The sequence below is a fragment of the Globicephala melas genome, chromosome 12 (genome assembly GCF_963455315.2).
Source record: "Globicephala melas chromosome 12, mGloMel1.2, whole genome shotgun sequence".
Lineage (NCBI taxonomy): Eukaryota > Metazoa > Chordata > Mammalia > Artiodactyla > Delphinidae > Globicephala > Globicephala melas.
In genome coordinates, this window is record NC_083325.1 from 59027952 (window position 1) to 59046316 (window position 18365).

Genomic DNA, 18365 nt, shown 5'->3' on the forward strand with positions numbered 1-18365 from the left:
ATGTATGTGCTGATTTAACAAGTTAACAGTCATACAGGGATCTATTTCCATCTTAGGACTTATGCTTCTCTTCTATAGAGTTATAAATTAAATGTCCATATAAAATTTTGTGCCTTTCATTTCAGAAATTAAATTGATATTTTAATTGAACAGGTAACACAAGAAATTTCAGATAGCACGAGAATTTTCAGACTGCTTGGATCTGACAGGTATGAAAAGGAGTTGTATTAAATACATAGTTCTAAACATGTTTTATAAATCCAACATGAAACTGGTTTCTTTTTTGAGAGAACTGAAATTTCTACAGTAATATATTCAACATTATATTTTTCATAATATAAGAATTCACAGGTCAGAAAGTTATGAAACCTTTGAGAATGTGCCTGAACTTCCAGTTACCAAGAATGTATAGATCTGTCAGTACTACTTTTGCATTAATCGTAATATCTAAAGTATGATTTACAGGACAAGAAAGAGGAGATACCATATGCTAGCAAACAGAAAAGTTTTCAGTTTTAGTACCAATAGGATTTGGAGTTCTATTCTGATTTACTTTCTGATTCTTGAACTACAGATTGTTTTCAGAATTCATGATAAGAATTAAGTTCCCCCAACTTATTCCTAGTACAGGTTTTACCCCTCTGACTCTTAGGACAGCACTGGCTTAGAGGTGGGAGGTGGTGGGCAACAAAGGTGTACTTCCCAGAGCTGGAACTGACTCTTCAATCATAGTGATTTGCAAATGGTTTCGGCCCACATATCAGATAAGGAGCATTTATTAGAGGCATACAATGAAGAAGCAGTGGAAGAATTTTCTGCTAACATTAGTTTTCAAGAATAACTTTGTTTTGTTGTATGTTTTTTGTTTGTTTGTTATTTTAGGGTCGTGGTTTTGGAAAGTAGGCCAACCGATAACCCCACGGCAAATAGCAATTTATACATCCTCGCGGGTCATGAAAACAGTTACTGAGAAATGCTGTGCTTCGACAGTTAGCTCTAGAGAGAAAGAACACTACCACTGCAACATTAACGGATGCTCGAAGCTGTACAAAAGCTGCAGTTACCTGGCTTCAGTTGCTTGTAATTTATTGTGGCATGAGACAAGATGGGGAAATGTTTTGTTTTAAGTGGTATGGATATATTTAGCATATTGAAACCACACAAGTGCTTAATTCACTGTTATGTAATCTTTGTACATATAGGCAGTATTTTTCTGTGAAACTTCATATTGCTGAAGACATACACTAAGAATTTATGTAGATAATGTATTTTATGAGATGTACAAGTTAAGTGTCTTATCTGTACAGATGTAAATGTTGATGAAAATGCAATTGGGATTAATATTTTAAGAATCCTTTAGTATATTCTTGGGTGCGGCTATATTACAAAATGGGATGCTGGCAATGAAACCGTACATTTAACACTATTGTATTTTTATTATATGTAATTTAGTAATATGAAGATAAATCTTGTAACTTTTAAAATTGCAATGGAGGCTGTAATCATTTTATAATCTTGTTTTTAATTTTAATGCAAGTACACTGGTGTGTTTATATTTGCACAAAGTATTGATATGTGATGTATTAAGTCACAAAAGTAAGCTGTGACATCGTCAATATGCATTTGGCTCCCCAGCATCTTTTTAAAATGTATTTGGATTGTTTTCTATGTGAAACAAACCAATTAACCCCCTGTTGTAGTAACTGGTCTTTTTATATTTCAGCAGAATCCTGTAAGATTGCTTGTCTGTGCTTAAAAACAATACCTTCGAAAAAATTTTTGAATCACAGAATAGCGGTACCGTGACGTAGCACTGCAGTTGTCTGAATTACAGTATGCACAAAGTATAAGTTAGCATTATCAAAGAGTCCACACTAAACATTTCTTATCATCACTTTGAAGAACTATAACATTCCATAGAGCGAAGTGGTTCAAATTTCTAGTGGGATTTTTACTTTTGTTGGCCTTATTTTATGATCATTTTCATGTTTCTTTTGATTTAGAGTATTAACACTTGGCCAAAATAATTTAGTTACTACCTCATATAAACAATATAATGGTTACTACACATCACAGGAACTTAGTTTTGGTTAAAGTCATTTTTGATTGCTTTTTTCCAGTGGAATATGTATATACCAAGTTTTAGAAAAATGCACACTTTGGCTCTTTTTTGCTATATGTTCTTTATATTTTAATGTGAATATATACACAAAGAACAAACTAAATTGTGATTTATGTTCTTCATTTATTTTAATTGACAGTGCTTTTAAATATGTTCCTGATTGTACATAGTGTAAAATAAACATGTTTTTTAACATGCTGTTGTATAGTAGCTTGTCATCTGGCTTAATCTGTATATAGTGAGACTAAAACATATTAAGTAGAAAAAGGTTTTTTAATTATTCTAAAATCCTTAGGTAACCATTCTGATCCTTCAGATCTTGATTTTTTATTTGGTCTGTCTCCTCAATTTCATAAAGGGGTAATATTCCCACATTTGGGAAAAGGGCATCTTTTGTAGAATCTTCAATTTCCTGATCAGGAAAATTGGTGAAACATTCATAATCTTTTGGTTAGAGCGGGGCTGCACTTCTCAGCCCAATCCTGCCTAATGCCTATTTTTATAAATGAATTTTATTGGAACAAATTCGTTTGCATGTTGTCTGTAGCTGCTTTTGCAAAAAATAGTTTTCCCCAAAAAACTATATTACCCACAGAGCCTAAAACATTTACCATCTGACGCTTTATAGAAAGAGTTTGCTGACTCCTGGGTTAGAGAAAGGAAGGGAGAATGCAGTTCTGGAGGCAAGCGGGGAAGATTATATGTGGGAAGAACTGGGTTGGGGATCACGAGGTGACATTTCTACTCTTGTTAATGCTCCTGCCTGTTGTTAGGACCTTGGATAATTAACTCCAGAACAGTTTCCTTATCTAAAAATGTGACTTCTAAATCATACAGTTGTTAATAATCATAGCAGTTGTGTACATTTATCACTCTGCTCAAATACATTCTGACTAATCTTAGCATTAATAACTGAATAATGACTTTTAAAAACACATCTTTATCAGTATAACATTATCATCAGTTTATTGAAAAACAGCCTCATGAAAAAGATTTTCAAGAAATCAATATTCTTTCCTGGGCATTTATTGACAAGGTTGTTGATCCTTTTTCTGGGCCACTGTTTTTTCTAATTTCCAAGTCCTATAAATTATATAAAGGGTCACATCTCAAAAAAAATAAACTTTCACGTTTAACTGTCAAGCATTTCAAAATATTTCCAGAAGATAACGTATACAACTGGTTGTGTGTTATCTATACAGACCCCTGGAATCAGTCTTTGAGAGAGAGGCCCAGTAACCTATGTTTCTATGAAGTTGTACAAATGATTTTGATGTGCAGCTCTTCATGAGAACCACTGGCCCGACATTGAATTTAAATCAGTGTTTCTGAGTGTGGTCCAAGTATCACTCGCCTTAGAATAATCTTTGATGACACTTAAGAATGCGATAAGAATGTAGCCACTAACTTCTGATTGAGGATCTTTATTCACTCAAAAGGAAGAGAGCCACTGACTGAAATGTTGGAAAAGATCTGTTTCATCTTCATTGAAGTTTAAAGCTGTCTGTCTTGTTAGCTAGTTTCTTAGACATTGGTGTTGAGAAGAATGAGATCAATTGTTTCCGGGCCTTACTGGCATCATTAATCTTGCTAGTATGTCCCCAATTTCAGTAGAGACCAGGAAATAAAGGATAGGTATCCCTTTTTACCATTACTAGAAGAAGGATAAAAGTGTGCTATACAAAATATAATAATAAGTGCCCAATGCATGTGTTTGTGCTGTTCCACATGCTATACATAGATTCTCCCACTGAAGTCCCAGAACAGCCCAATGAGGTAGGTAGGTATTGTTAACACCATTTTACAGATGAAGAAACTAAGGCACAGAAAGATTAAAAAACTTGCCCAAGAATATAGCCGGGAAGTAGTAGAGCTAGGATTTGAACCTGGGCACTCAGTTCAAAGTGTATACTCTTAACTACTGTGCTAAACTATGTACCACACAGAATATATGCAGTATATTCACCACCCTCTAAAATACACTCTAGCATTTCTCCCCTGAAATTAGACTTATTTTCTCCAGGAATTGGATTTCAAATTCTGATTTTCACTGTCTCTTTGCAGCAAGAGAAATTAACTCTCTGTCTTAATTTTTTACTTTATCAGAAAGGATTTTCCTTATTCATAGTGTTTTGTGTAAGAATAAAAGGATTTGCATGTAATTAATTTTACAATTAAAGCTTATGAAATATGTCTAGTCAAAACTCATTACAAAGACTTTCTTTTAGTTTGTTCTTATGAGATAATTATTTAACTAACATACATTGATCATTTACAGTAGATCCAAGCTCTTTACTGGCAGTGCGGAAAAGATGGAAAATCATCATTCCCAGTATTCCAGGAGCACACTTGGATGAATAAAGATAGATTTAAAGAACAATGCAAAAGGCTGTGCCTAATTCTGGTTTGGGAAAAGGAAAGCCTTTGTGCAGAACGTTGTATATAAGCCAGGTTGTTGATAGATGAAGAGGAGTGTATCAAGTGCAGAAAAAAATCAGGGTAGGGAGCTGTAGACTAGACTAAGGCATATGCAAAAATGCCGCTTGTTCAAGGAATAGTGACGTTAAATGCGGCTGAGCTTAGAGTGTGTGGAGCAGAGTAACAAGGCGTGAAGCTAGAAAATAGGGATGGGCCTGATTGTGAAGAGCTTTCTAATGAGAAAAGTAGCTCTAATAGTCAACAGTTATGGAAACTGCAGAGATCGAATACCATGAAGATGAAAATAGCTGTTGGCAAAAAAATAAATAAGGGGGAGGGACTTCCCTGGCGGTCCAGTGGTTAAGACTCAGTGCTTCCAGTGCAGGGGATGCAGGTTCGATTCCTGGTGGAGGAACTAGGATCCCACATGCTGCGTGGTGCGGTCAAAAAAAGAAAGAAAGAAAAAAAAACAGCCGTTGGGTTTGTACCTAAGGTTATGGTGATCTCTTGTATCCTTTCTGAGAAAGTTACCTAAATAGCATGATGAGGGCAAAAATGATAGAGAAATAAGTTGATGTTAAGTTTACCTGGGAGTATGTTTGGTCTTGAAGGAGGTAAAGGTTTGTGTTTTTGTTTTTATCTCTGTTTTTTGTTTCTAAAGATGGGCAGAGATTAGAACATATTTCTAAGCAAATGAAGGAAGTGGAAAATGGAAGATAGATGACAAAAAGGGAGAAGCGTTACCTCTGAGGGAAGAAGGGAAGTATCGACATCCTAAATCTGGGCATGATGGAGAGCATTTTACTGATGCTAAACAAAGTGTGTATGTGCTCGTTAACAACAGATATAGTGTTTCCAAGTTCCTCTTGGAAACAAGAAGGGTAGACTGGCAAAAATTATCTGTTCCATTGTTAATACCTATACCTCCATATAGCATTCGTCACATTACTTGTTTGCTTGACTTGATTCCCCACTGGGTGGCAAACATGTCTCTCATTCTGAATCAGCCCCACGTTAACTAGTACGATGCTTGCTGAATTATGAAAATGGCAGCAGTGGACCACAGGTAATACATAAAACTGCTTGTTACCAAAAAGCCTACAGAAGTCTGCTGGAAAGCTATTTGGACACCAAGGCGGAACCGAAGAGTAAAGATTAATAATAAGAGGATCTGGCTACCCGAAGGTCTCTGCCCAGGCAGGAAAACGAACTTCTGTAACTTCAACGTTTATATTTGCTTAATTTTAGTGCTCCCGAGGACTTGGATAGGAACAGGACTTGGTATAATCACAGTGTTATGGAAAAGTGGTTAAAACGTTTCCCGAGTGCCTCCTTCAGGGCAGCTTAAAAGGGTTCTCGGGGGCTTCCCTGGTGGCGCAGTGGTTGAGAGACCGCCAGCTGATGCAGGGGACACGTGTTCGTGCCCCGGTCCGGGAGGATCCCACATGCCGCGGAGCGACTGGGCCCGTGAGCCATGGCCGCTGAGCCTGCGCGTCCCAAGCCTGTGCTCCGCAACGGGAGAGGCCACGACAGTGAGAGGCCCGCGTACCGCACAAAAAGAAAAAGAAAAAGAAAAAAGGGTTCTCGGAGGAGAAACTGCTGCTGCGTTCACACTCTGCCGTTAAGGGCTTGCCCAAAAGTGACCCACCGAGATGCTGAACCCAGGCCGCGGGCTTCCCCTGCGGCGGGCGCCGGAGAAACCGGCTCCGGAAGCCGCCCTACCCCGAGCGGCCTGAGCGTCCGGTTGCCAGGGAGACGCCGCGGCGGTGGCGCACGGGAGTCGCTGCGCCGGGGGACGCTTCCTGCGCACTGCGTCCCGCGCTGGAGTCGGGCTGAGGGGGCTGCTCGAGACTGCGTCGCCGTCGCCTTGTCCTCGCCGTAAGTGCGGCGGCCGGCGGGCGGGGTCCGGCTGTGAGGAGGGTCGGCGCCGGGGGTGATGGAGAGAGAAGTGGAGTCTGGGTGGAGGCTTCCAGAGAAGGGAAAGTTCCCTGAGAGAAGGGGAGCGGGGCAGCCTTGCAGTTCGGCGGCCTCTGGAGGGACAGGCAGGGGTGGGGGGGAGGGGCTAGAGGTGACAGTGACTCCCGCTGGCCGCACGACCCACCCGATGCGGGCCCCTGGGGAGCGGAGCGGCTGCGCTTTGGGAGACCACTGTGTGGCAGAGAAGCTGCACTGTCATTAAATGTAGAGTCAAGACTAGTTTAGAGGCCTGGAAATCAAGTGGCTTATGCCAGACGTCCAGATCCGTTATGTGTTCACATGAAATGTGAGGCTTTTAAACAAAATTAGTTTCTTGGATTATGTAAATTATATGGGCTTTGATTTTCTGGGGATGCTTTTAGTTAATCCTATTGTACTATCACTAGGACAAGTTTATAAACACGTGTGTGTACTTTTGAAGTTCTGCGATTCAGTATTATGTTTATAAAACAGATGCAGAATGGTTTTATAGCCCATTTTCCTGGTCAATTTTATTAAATATAATTGCATGTTTGGTTGTGCTGGAAACAATAATAACAACATAGCAGACTGACTTGTAGCCTGTAGAATCTGTAACTGGTCTGGCCTGGTCTTGAAAAGGTCTCCTTACCGCCCCCCTCATTCCTAACGCCACTATTTACACAAGTTTCCTCTAAACTTTTAGATTAGGAAATTAATATGTTTTTTCACCCCATTTCCTCTCCGTTTCTTAATTTTGTTTTTTTTTTCTCTCAGCGTGTTCTTTAAAGGCTGGCTAGAGCCCTCATGACCTGCTTTTGTGATACAATTGTGGAAAATAATCTGCCTTCAAGTGTTTTCTCGGTTTCTATGTGCATCCTTTTGCAAATCCTCAAGACTAAGGAAGTTAAATAGAAAATTTTCAAAGAATTTAATAATCCACTCAATTATCTATTTTATCTATCTTCCTATATTCACCAATCAGCCCAAGTCTATACCTGCTTTTGCCTTTGTACACAGAACTTCGTTAACTTAATACTCAAATATTTGGTAACTTCTGAAGTCAGGAAGCCCTGCAGCCAAGAGGTACATAGGTTCAGACTGAAGGTGACTAATGATTAGGAAAAATATTTTCTTTTTTTTTTTAACATTTTCATCTATTCCCTGCAAGTAGCTATCTCACTGTGTCATCTTGATTTCCTGACCAGGTACTATTTTAACAATCAAAATGTATTACTGCCTTTGCTTAAAGAAGAAAGACATATTTAGTGGAAAGGTTAGAGAATAAACTTATGGTAGGATTACAACAGACAGGTTGAGCACCTACTATGTGCCAGACAGTGGGCAAACAAGGCACATCAGGTGTAATAAATAATGTGTAAAAAAGGAGTCGGGGAACTTAACTCAGTATGTGTGGAGAGAAAGAGCTTGCCTTTGGGGGTTGGGGAGGGCTAAGCAGAAAAAACACTTGACTTGAACTGCAAAAGATCAAGAGGATTTCGAGGTCAAACTTTCCAAGCAGCGGTTGGTATACGTAGAGACTTAGAGACTTGAAAGTGTTTGGGGAAGAATCTGAGAAGCACTGAGGGAAAGGTCCATTGGGACCAGGGTGGAAAGGACTGTAAATATCATACTACAGTTTGAACTTTATTCTGTGGCAGTAGAGGCCATAGCCATTTTTGAGGAAGGACGATTATACTGATGACTGAGAAAGATGTTTTTGTTTTAATTGAAATATGCTGAAAAAAAAGTGATTTGAGGGGCTTCCCTGGTGGCGCAGTGGTTGAGAGTCCGCCTGCCAATGCAGGGGACACGGGTTCGTGCCCCGGTCCGGGAAGATCCCACATGCCGCAGAGCGGCTGGGCCCGTGAGCCATGGCCGCTGAGCCTGCGCGTCCGGAGCCTATGCTCCGCAACGGGAGAGGCCACAACAGTGAGAGGCCCGCGTACCACAAAAAAAAAAAAAGTGATTCGAAACTTTAGTCCCACTATAGGTTTTTAAAATAGCTCTCTTTTGATATAATAATTTCAAAACTGCAAGCATAATACAATTAACTCCCATACATTTACATTCATTAATTGTTTACATTTTGCTCGTTTCCTTTCTATCTCTCTCTGGGTGTATATATATATATATATATATATATATATATATATATATATACACATATATATACATATACACACACATATATATGCATATTAATTTTTCTCTACCGTTTGAGGGTAAGTTGCAGACATCATGTCCCTTTATCCTTAAATAGTTCAGTGTATATTTCCTAAGAACTAGGACACTTACATAACCACAGTAAAGATGACCAAAATCAGGAAATTTGATATCTGATCCACAGTCAATATTTAGGTTTTGCCAGTTATCCCAGTATGCTTCTTTATAGCTCTTTGTTTCCCCATTCCAGGATCAAACCCCAGATCCACATTACATTGCATTTTCACATCTCTTCAGTACTGTTCAGTCTGGAACAGTACTTTGACATTTGTCTTTCATTTGTTAAGAACACAGACCAGTTATTTGTAGAGTGGTCCTCGATTTGGCTTTGTCTACTGTTTCCTCATAATTATATTCAGGTTTTGCATTTTTGGCAGAAATATCACAGAGGAGATCCTGTCCTCAGTGGCTCATTTGACTCTTCTAGAAATTGCATGTAAATGGAATCACATGTGTTTTTTTGTGTGTGTGATTTTTCTCAGATAGCATTATATATATATATATTTTTTTATGTTTATCACATTATAGCATGTATCAGTACTTGGTTCCTTTCTATTTTTTTTTTAATTTTTATTGGAGTATAATTGATTTACAATGTTGTGTTAGTTTCTTTGTTCCTTTCTATTGCTGAATAGTATTTCATTGAATGGATAGTCATTCATCAGTTGATGGACATTGGTTTGCTTTCAGTTTGGGGCTCTTATGAATAATGATACTATAAATATTTTCGGAATTCCCTAGCAGTTCAGTGTTCAGGACTCAGCACTTTCACTTTTGGGGCCCGGGTTCAATCCCTGGTAGAACTAAGATCCCGCAAGCCACCGGGCCAAAAAATATATATATTGATATATATTTGCAAACATGTCTTTGTGCAGACATATTTTTTAATTTTTCCTAGATAGATACCGAACAGTAGAATTGCTGTTTACATTTAACATTTTTTTTTACATCTTTATTGGAGTATAATTGCTTTACAATGGTGTGTTAGTTTCTGCTCTATAACAAAGTGAATCAGTTATACATATACATATGTTCCCATATCTCCTCCCTCTTGCGTCTCCCACCCTCCCACCCTCCCTATCCCTCCCATCCAGGTGGTCACAAAGCACTGAGCTGATCTCCCTGTGCTATGCGGCTGCTTCCCACTAGCTATCTACCTTACGTTTGTTAGTATATATATGTCCATGCCTCTCTCTCACTTTGTCACAGCTTACCCTTCCTCCTCCCCATATCCTCAAGTCCATCCTCTAGTAGGTCTGTGTCTTTATTCCCGTCTTACCCCTAGGTTCTTCATGACATTTTTTTTTCTTATATTCCATACATATGTGTTAGCATATGGTATTTGTCTTTCTCTTTCTGACTTACTTCACTCTGTATGACAGACTCTAGGTCCATCCACCTCAGTACAAATAACGCAATTTCATTTCTTTTTATGGCTGAGTAATATTCCATTGTATATATGTGCCACATCTTCTTTATCCAGTCATCCGATGATGGGCACTTAGGTTGTTTCCATCTCTGGGCTATTGTAAATAGAGCTGCAATGAACATTTTGGTACATGACTCTTTTTGAATTATGGTTTTCTCAGGGTATATGCCCAGTAGTGGGATTGCTGGGTCATATGGTAGTTCTATTTGTAGTTTTTTAAGGAACCTCCATACTGTTCTCCAATTCACATTCCCACCAGCAGTCAAGAGTGTTCCCTTTTCTCCACACTCTCTCCAGCATTTATTGTTTCTAGATTTTTTGATGATGGCCATTCTGACTGGTGTGAGATGATATCTCATTGTAGTTTTGATTTGCATTTCTCTGATGATTAATCATGTTGAGCATTCTTTCATGTGTTTGTTGGCAGTCTGTATATCTTCTTTGGAGAAATGTCTATTTAGATCTTCTGCCCATTTTGGGATTGGGTTGTTTTTTTGTTATTGAGCTCACGAGCTGCTTGTAAATTTTGGAGATTAATCCTTTGTCAGTTGCTTCATTTGCAAATATTTTCTCCCATTCTGAGGGTTGTCTTTTGGTCTTGTTTATGGTTTCCTTTGCTGTGCTAAAGCTTTGAAGTTTCGTTAGGTCCCATTTGTTTATTTTTGTTTTTATTTCCATTTCTCTAGGAGGTGGGTCAAAAAGGATCTTGCTGTGATTTATGTCATAGAGTGTTCTGCCTATGTTTTCCTCTAAGAGTTTGATAGTTTCTGGCCTTACATTTAGGTCTTTAATCCATTTTGAGCTTATTTTTGTGTATGGTGTTAGGGAGTGATCTAATCTCATACTTTTACATGTACCTGTCCAGTTTTCCCAACACCACTTATTGAAGAGGCTGTCCTTTCTCCAGTGTACATTCCTGCCTCCTTTATCAAAGATAAGGTGACCATATATTCGTGGGTTTATCTCTGGGCTTTCTATGCTGTTCCATTGATCTATATTTCTGTTTTTGTGCCAGTACCATACTGTCTTAATTACTGTAGCTTTGTAGTATGTTCTGAAGTCAGGGAGCCTGATTCCTCCAGCTCCGTTTTTTGTTCTCAAGATTGCTTTGGCTATTCGGGTTCTTTTGTGTTTCCATACAAATTGTGAAATTTTTTGTTCTAGTTCTGTGAAAAATCCCATTAGTAGTTTGATAGGGATTGATTTGAATCTGTAGATTGCTTTGAATAGTACAGTCATTTTCACAATGTTGATTCTTCCAATCCAAGAACGTGGTATATCTCTCCATCTATTTGTATCATCTTTAATTTCTTTCATCAGTGTCTTATAATTTTCTGCATACAGGTCTTTTGTCTCCTTAGGTAGGTTTATTCCTAGATATTTTATTCTTTTTGTTGCAGTGGTAAATGGGAGTGTTTTCTTGATTTCACTTTCAGATTTTTCATCATTAGTGTATAGGAATGCCAGAGATTTCTGTGCATTAATTTTGTATCCTGCTACTTTACCAAATTCATTGATTAGCTCTAGTAGTTTTCTGTAGCATCTTTAGGATTCTCTATGTATAGTATCCTGTCATCTGCAAAGAGTGACAGCTTTACTTCTTCTTTTCCGATTTGGATTCCTTTTACTTCCTTTTCTTCTCTGATTGCTGTGGCTAAAACTTCCAAAATTATATTGAATAAGAGTGGTGAGAGTGGGCAGCCTTGTCTTGTTCCTGATCTTAGTGGAAATACTTTCAATTTTTCACTGTTGAGGATGATGTTGGCTGTGGGTTTGTCATATATGGCCTTTATTATGTTGAGGAAAGTTCCCTCTATGCCTACTTTCTGCAGGGTTTTTATCATCATTGGGTGTTGAATTTTGTCAAAAGCTTTCTCTGCATCTATTGAGATGATCATATGGTTTTTATCCTTCAATTTGTTAATGTGGTGTATCACGTTGATGGATTTGCGTATATTGAAGAATCCTTGCATTCCTGGAATAAACCCCACTTGATCATGGTGTATGATCCTTTTAATGTGCTGTTGGATTCTGTTTGCTAGTATTTTGTTGAGGATTTTTGCATCTATGTTCATCAGTGATATTGGCCTGTAGTTTTCTTTCTTTGTGACATCCTTGTCTGGTTTTGGTATCAGGGTGATGGTGGCCTCGTAGAATGAGTTTGGGAGTGTTCCTCCTTCTGCTATATTTTGGAAGAGTTTGAGAAGGATAGGTGGTAGCTCTTCTCTAAATATTTGATAGAATGCGCCTGTGAAGCCATCTGGTCCTGGGCTTTTGTTTGTTGGAAGATTTTTAATCACAGTTTCAATTTCAGTGCTTGTGATTGGTCTGTTCATATTTTCTATTTCTTCCTGATTCAGTCTTGGCAAGTTGTGCATTTCTAAGAATTTGTCCCTTTCTTCCAGGTTGTCCATTTTATTGGCATAGAGTTGCTTGTAGTAATCTCTCATATCTTTTGTATTTCTGCAGTGTCAGTTGTTACTTCTCCTTTTTCATTTCTAATTCTATTGATTTGAGTCTTCTTCCTTTTTTTCTTGATGAGTCTGGCTAATGGTTTATCTATTTTGTTTATCTTCTCAAAGAACCAGCTTTTAGTTTTATTGATCTTTGCTATCGTTTCCTTCATTTCTTTTTTCATTTATTTCTGATCTGATCTTTATGATTTCTTTCCTTCTGCTAACTTTGGGGTTTTTTTGTTCTTCTTTCTCTAATTGCTTTAGGTGCAAGGTTAGGTTGTTTATTCGAGATGTTTCCTGTTTCTTAAGGTAGGATTGTATTGCTATAAACTTCCCTCTTAGAACTGCTTTTGCTGCATCCCATAGGTTTCAGGTCATCGTGTCTCCATTGTCATTTGTTTCTAGGTATTTTTTGATTTCCACTTTGATTTCTTCAGTGATAACTTCATTATTAAGTAGTGTATTGTTTAGCCTCCATGTGTTTGTATTTTTTGCAGATCTTTTCCTGTAATTGATATCTAGTCTCATAGCATTGTGGTCGGAAAAGATACTTGATACAATTTCAATTTTCTTAAATTTACCAAGACTTGATTTGTGACCCAAGATATGATCTATACTGGAGAATGTTCCACGCGCACTGGAGAAAAATGTGTATTCTGTTGTTTTTGGATGGAATGTCCTATAAATATCAATTAAGTGCATCTTGTTTAATGTATCATTTAAAGCTTGTGTTTCCTTATTTATTTTCATTTTGGCTGATCTGTCCATTGGTGAAAGTGGGGTGTTAAAGTCCCCTATTATGAATGTGTTACTGTCGATTTCCCCTTTTATGGCTGTTAGTATTTGCCTTATGTATTGAGGTGCTCCTGTGTTGGGTGCATAAATATTTACAACTGTTATATCTTCTTCTTGGATCGATTCCTTGATCATAATGTAGTGTCCTTCTTTGTCTCTTTTAATAGTCCTTATTTTAAAGTCTATTTTGTCTGATATGAGAATTGCTACTCCAGCTTTCTTTTGGTTTCCATTTGCATGGAATATCTTTTTCCATCCCCTTACTTTCAGTCTGTATATGTCTCTAGGTCTGAAGTGGGTCTCTTGTAGACAGCATATATATGGGTCTTGTTTTTGTATCCATTCAGCCAGTCTGTGTCTTTTGGTTGGAGCGTTTAATCCATTTACATATAAGGTAATTATCGATATGTATGTTCCTATTCCCATTTTCTTAATTGTTTTGGGTTTGTTATTGTAGGTCTTTTCCTTCTTTTGTGTTTTTGCCTAGAGAAGTTCCTTTAGCATTTGTTGTAAAGTTGGTTTGGTGGTGCTGAACTCTCTCAGCTTTTGCTTGTCTGTAAAGGTTTTAATTTCTCCATCAAATCTGAATGAGATCCTTGCTGGGTAGAGTAATCTTGGTTGCAGGTTTTTCTCCTTCATCACTTTAAATATGTCCTGCCAGTCCCTTCTGGCTTGCAGAGTTTCTGCTGAAAGATCAGCTGTTAATCTTATGGGGATTCCCTTGTGTGTTGTTTGTTGTTTTTCCCTTGCTGCTTTTAATATGTTTTCTTTGTATTTAATTTTTGACAGTTTGATTAATATGTGTCTTGGCGTGTTTCTCCTTGGATTTATCCTGTATGGGACTCTCTGTGCTTCCTGGGCTTGATTAACTATTTCCTTTCCCATATTAGGGAAGTTTTCAACTATAATCTCTTCATATATTTTCTCAGTCCCTTTCTTTTTCTCTTCTTCTTCTGGAACCCCTATAATTCGAATGTTGGTGCATTTAACGTTGTCCCAGAGGTCTCTGAGACTGTCCTCAGTTCTTTTCATTCTTTTTTCTTTATTCTGCTCTGCAGTAGTTATTTCCACTATTTTATCTTCCAGGTCACTTATCCGTTCTTCTGCCTCAGTTATTCTGCTATTGATCCCATCTAGAGTATTTTTAATTTCATTTATTGTGTTGTTCATCCTTGCTTGTTTCATCTTTAGTTCTTCTAGGTCCTTGTTAAATGTTTCTTGTATTTTCTCTATTCTGTTTCCAAGATTTTGGATCATCTTTACTATCACTATTATGAATTCTTTTTCAGGTAGACTGCCTATTTCCTCTTCATTTGTTGTGTCTGGTGGTTTTTTATCTTGCTCCTTCATCTGCTGTGTGTTTTTCTGTCTTCTCATTTTGCTTATCTTACTGTGTTTGGGGTCTCCTTTTTGCAGGCTGCAAGTTCGTAGTTCCCGTTGTTTTTGGTGTCTGTCCCCAGTGGCTAAAGTTGGTTCAGTGGGTTGTGTAGGCTTCCTGGTGGAGGGGACTAGTGCCTGTGTTGTGGTGGATGAGGCTGGATCTTGTCTTTCTGGTGGGCAGGTCCACGTCTGGTGGTGTGTTTTGGGGTGTCTGTGACCTTACTATGATTTTAGGCAGCCTCTCTGCTAATGGGTGGGGTTGTGTTCCAGTCTTGCTAGTTGTTTGGCATAGGGTGTCCAGCACTGTAGCTTGCAGGTCTTAGAGTGAAGCTGGGTACTGGTGTTGAGATGGAGATCTCTGGGAGATTTTCGCCGTTTGATATTATGTGGAGCTGGGAGGTCTCTTGTGGACCAGTGTCCTGAAGTTGGCTCTCTCACCTCAGAGGCACAGCACTGACTCCTGGCTGAAGAAAGAAAGAAAGGAAGGAAGAAAGGAAGGAAGGAAGGAAGGAAGAAAGAAAATAAAGTAAGATAAAATAAAATAAAGTTATTAGAATAAAAAATAATTAAGAAAAAAAAAATTTTTAAGTAAAAAAACAAACAAAAAAACCGGACAGATAGAACCCTAGGACAAATGGTGAAAGCAAAGCTATAGAGACAAAATCACACAGAAGCATACACATACACACTCACAAAAAGAGGAAAAGGGGGAAAAATCATAAATCTTGCTCTCAAAGTCCACCTCCTCAATTTGGGATGATACGTTGTCTATTCATGTATTCCACAGATGCAGGGTACATCTAGTTGATTGTTGAGCTTTAATCCGCTGCTTCTGAGGCTGCTGGGAGAGATTTCCTTTTCTTTTCTTTGTTCGCACAGCTCCCAGGGCTCAGCTTTGGATTTGGCCCCGCCTCTGCGTGTAGGTCACCAGAGGGCATCTGTTCTTCGCTCAGACAGGACGGGGTTAAAGGAGCAGCTGACTCGGGTGCTCTGGCTCACTCAGGCTTGCGGGGAGGGAAGGGTGCGGATGCGGGGCGAGCCTGCAGCGGCAGAGGCCGGCGGGACGTTGCACCAGCCTGCGGCGCACCATGTGTTCTCCCGGGCAAGTTGTCCCTGGATCCCAGGACCCTGGCAGTGGCGGGCTGCACAGGCTCCCGGGAAGGGAGGTGTGGATAGTGACCTGTGCTCGCACACAGGCTTCTTGGTGGCGGCAGCAGCAGCCTTAGCGTCTCATGCCCGTCTCTGGGGTCCGCGCTGTTACCCGCGGTTTGCGCCCGTCTCTGGAGCTCCTTTAAGCAGCACTCTTAATCCCCTCCCCTTGCGCACCAGGAAACAAAGAGGCAAGAAAAACTCTCTTGCCTCTTCGGCAGATCCAGTCTTTTCCCCGGACTCCCTCCCGGCTAGCCGTGGTGCACTAACCCCCTGCAGGCTGTGTTCACACCACCAACGCCAGTCCTCTCCCTGTGCTCCAACCGAAGCCCGAGCCTCATCTCCCAGCCCCGCCCACCCCGGCGGGTGAGCAGACAAGCCTCTCGGGCTGGTGAGTGCCGGTCGGCACTGATCCTCTGTGAGGGAATCTCTCCGCTTTGCCCTCCGCACCCCTGTTGCTGTGCTCTCCTCTGCGGCTCTGAAGCTTCCCCCCTCCGCCACCCGCAGTCTCCGCCTGTGAAGGGGCTTCCTAGTGTGTGGAAACCTTTCCTCCTTCACAGCTCCCTCCCACTGGTGCAGGTCCCGTCCCTATTCTTTTGTCTCTGTTTTTCCTTTTTTCTTTTGCCCTACCCAGGTACGTGGGGAGTTTCTTGCCTTTTGGGAGGTCTGAGGTCTTCTACCAGCGTTCAGTAGGTGTTCTATAGGAGCAGTTCCACGTGTAGATGTATTTCTGGTGTATCTGTGGGGAGGAAGGTGATCTCCGCGTCTTACTCTTCCGCCATCTTCCCTCTCTCCTACATTTAACTTTTAAGACATTGCCAAATTGTTTTGCAATGGGACTGGGTCATTTTACATTCCCACCATTAATATAAGAGTCCCAGTTTGTACATATCCTTATCAATACTTGATATTGTCAGTTTTGTGGATTTTTGCCATTCTAGTAGGTATGTAGTGGTTTCTTATTGTGGTTTTACTTATTTATTTATTTACTGGCCATGCCACATGGCCTGTGGGATTTTAGTTCCCCATCCAGGGATCGAAACCGCACCCCCTGCAGTGGAAGCGCAGAGTCTTAACCACTGGACCGCCAGGGAAGTCCCATTACTGTAGTTTTAATTTATATTTTCCTTGGCTAATAGTATCCTTTCATGTGCTTGTTAAACATTTGTGCATCTTCTTTGCTGAAATGTTTATTCAAATCTTTTGCCCATTTTTAAATTGGATTGTTTGACTTCCTACTGAGTTGTATGAGTGCTTTATGTATTCTGGATACAAATCTTTTATGAGATATATGATTTGCTAATATGTTTTATTCCATCTGTGGCTTGTCTTCATTCTCTTAATGGAATTTTTTTTTTGTTTGAAAAGCAAAAGATTTTAATTTTGATGAATTCTGCTTTATCAGTTTTTTCCTTTATGGATCATGCTTTTGTTGTCATATCTTAGATAACTTTGCTTAATGAGATTACAAAGATTTTTTCCCATGTTTTTTCCTAGAAGTTGTATAGTTTTAGCTCTTACATTTTGGTCTGTGATCCATTTTGAGTTAATTTTGGTATATTGTGTGAAGTAGCTATCTAAGATTTTTGGTTTTTATTTTTGTTTTGTTTTGATTATCCCAATTGTCCTAACATTTTTTGATGAAAAAAAATATTCTTTCCTCATTGAACTGCCTTGGCATCTTTGTCAAAATCAATTGATCATTGATCAAAGGGTTTATTTCTTGACTCTGTTTTGTTCCATTGATGTATATGTCTATCCTTAAGCCAATACCATACTCTTGATTTACCATAACTTTATAATAAATTCATTTCGGTGGCTTCTCTAGTTGCGGAGCATGTGCTCTAGGCACGCAGGCTTCAGTAGCTGTGGCACGCAGGCTTGGTAGTTGTGGCACACGGGCTTAGTTTCTCTGCGGCATGTGGGATCTTCCCGGACCAGGGATTGAACTCATGTCCCCTGCATTGGCAGGTGGATTCTTAACCACTGCACCACCAAGGGAGTCCCTATAATAAAATTTGAAGTCAGGTAATGTAAGTCTTCCAAGTTTGTTCTTATCCCAAGTTGTTTTGGCTCTTCTGGGTCCCATGTATTTTCATATAAATCTTAGATTAATCTTGTCGATTTTTACCCAAAAAGAAGCCTATTTTTTATATAGGGATTGAATTTACTCTATAGATGAATTTATGGAGAACTGACGCCTTACTGAGTTTTCCAATCCATGACCATGGCATTTCTCTCCTTTTATTTAGATCTAATGCAATTACTCTCAGCGAGGTTTTAATTTTCAGTGGACAGGTCTTGTACTTCACTTGTTAAATTTATCTGTAAATATTTTATTCTTTTGATGTTATTGTGAGTGGAATTGTTTTTTTAATTTTATTTTCAAATTGTTTGTTGCCAGTATAAAAATGTAATTTTTTATTGTATACTGATATTATATCCTACTACATTG

At 39.2% G+C, this 18365-nt stretch overlaps 2 protein-coding genes across 5 annotated transcripts in view; both read left to right on the plus strand.

Moving 5' to 3' along the window:
• Window positions 1-2317, plus strand: part of MAP4K3 (mitogen-activated protein kinase kinase kinase kinase 3) — a 188724-nt gene extending 186407 nt beyond the window's left edge. For all 4 annotated transcript variants that reach the window (XM_060309558.2, XM_030857860.3, XM_060309559.2 and 1 more), the window contains 2 exons: window positions 154-209; window positions 883-2317. In XM_060309558.2, coding sequence (XP_060165541.1) covers window positions 154-209; window positions 883-970 — 144 coding nt within the window. In that variant the 3' untranslated portion in view covers window positions 971-2317. The remainder of the gene's footprint in view (window positions 1-153; window positions 210-882) is intronic.
• Window positions 2318-6292: 3975 nt separating this feature from the next.
• CDKL4 (cyclin dependent kinase like 4) overlaps window positions 6293-18365 on the plus strand; it is a 55895-nt gene continuing 43822 nt past the window's right edge. Inside the window, exon 1 of the mRNA XM_060309283.1 lies at window positions 6293-6418. The gene's annotated coding sequence lies outside the window, so the exon portion shown is untranslated. The remainder of the gene's footprint in view (window positions 6419-18365) is intronic.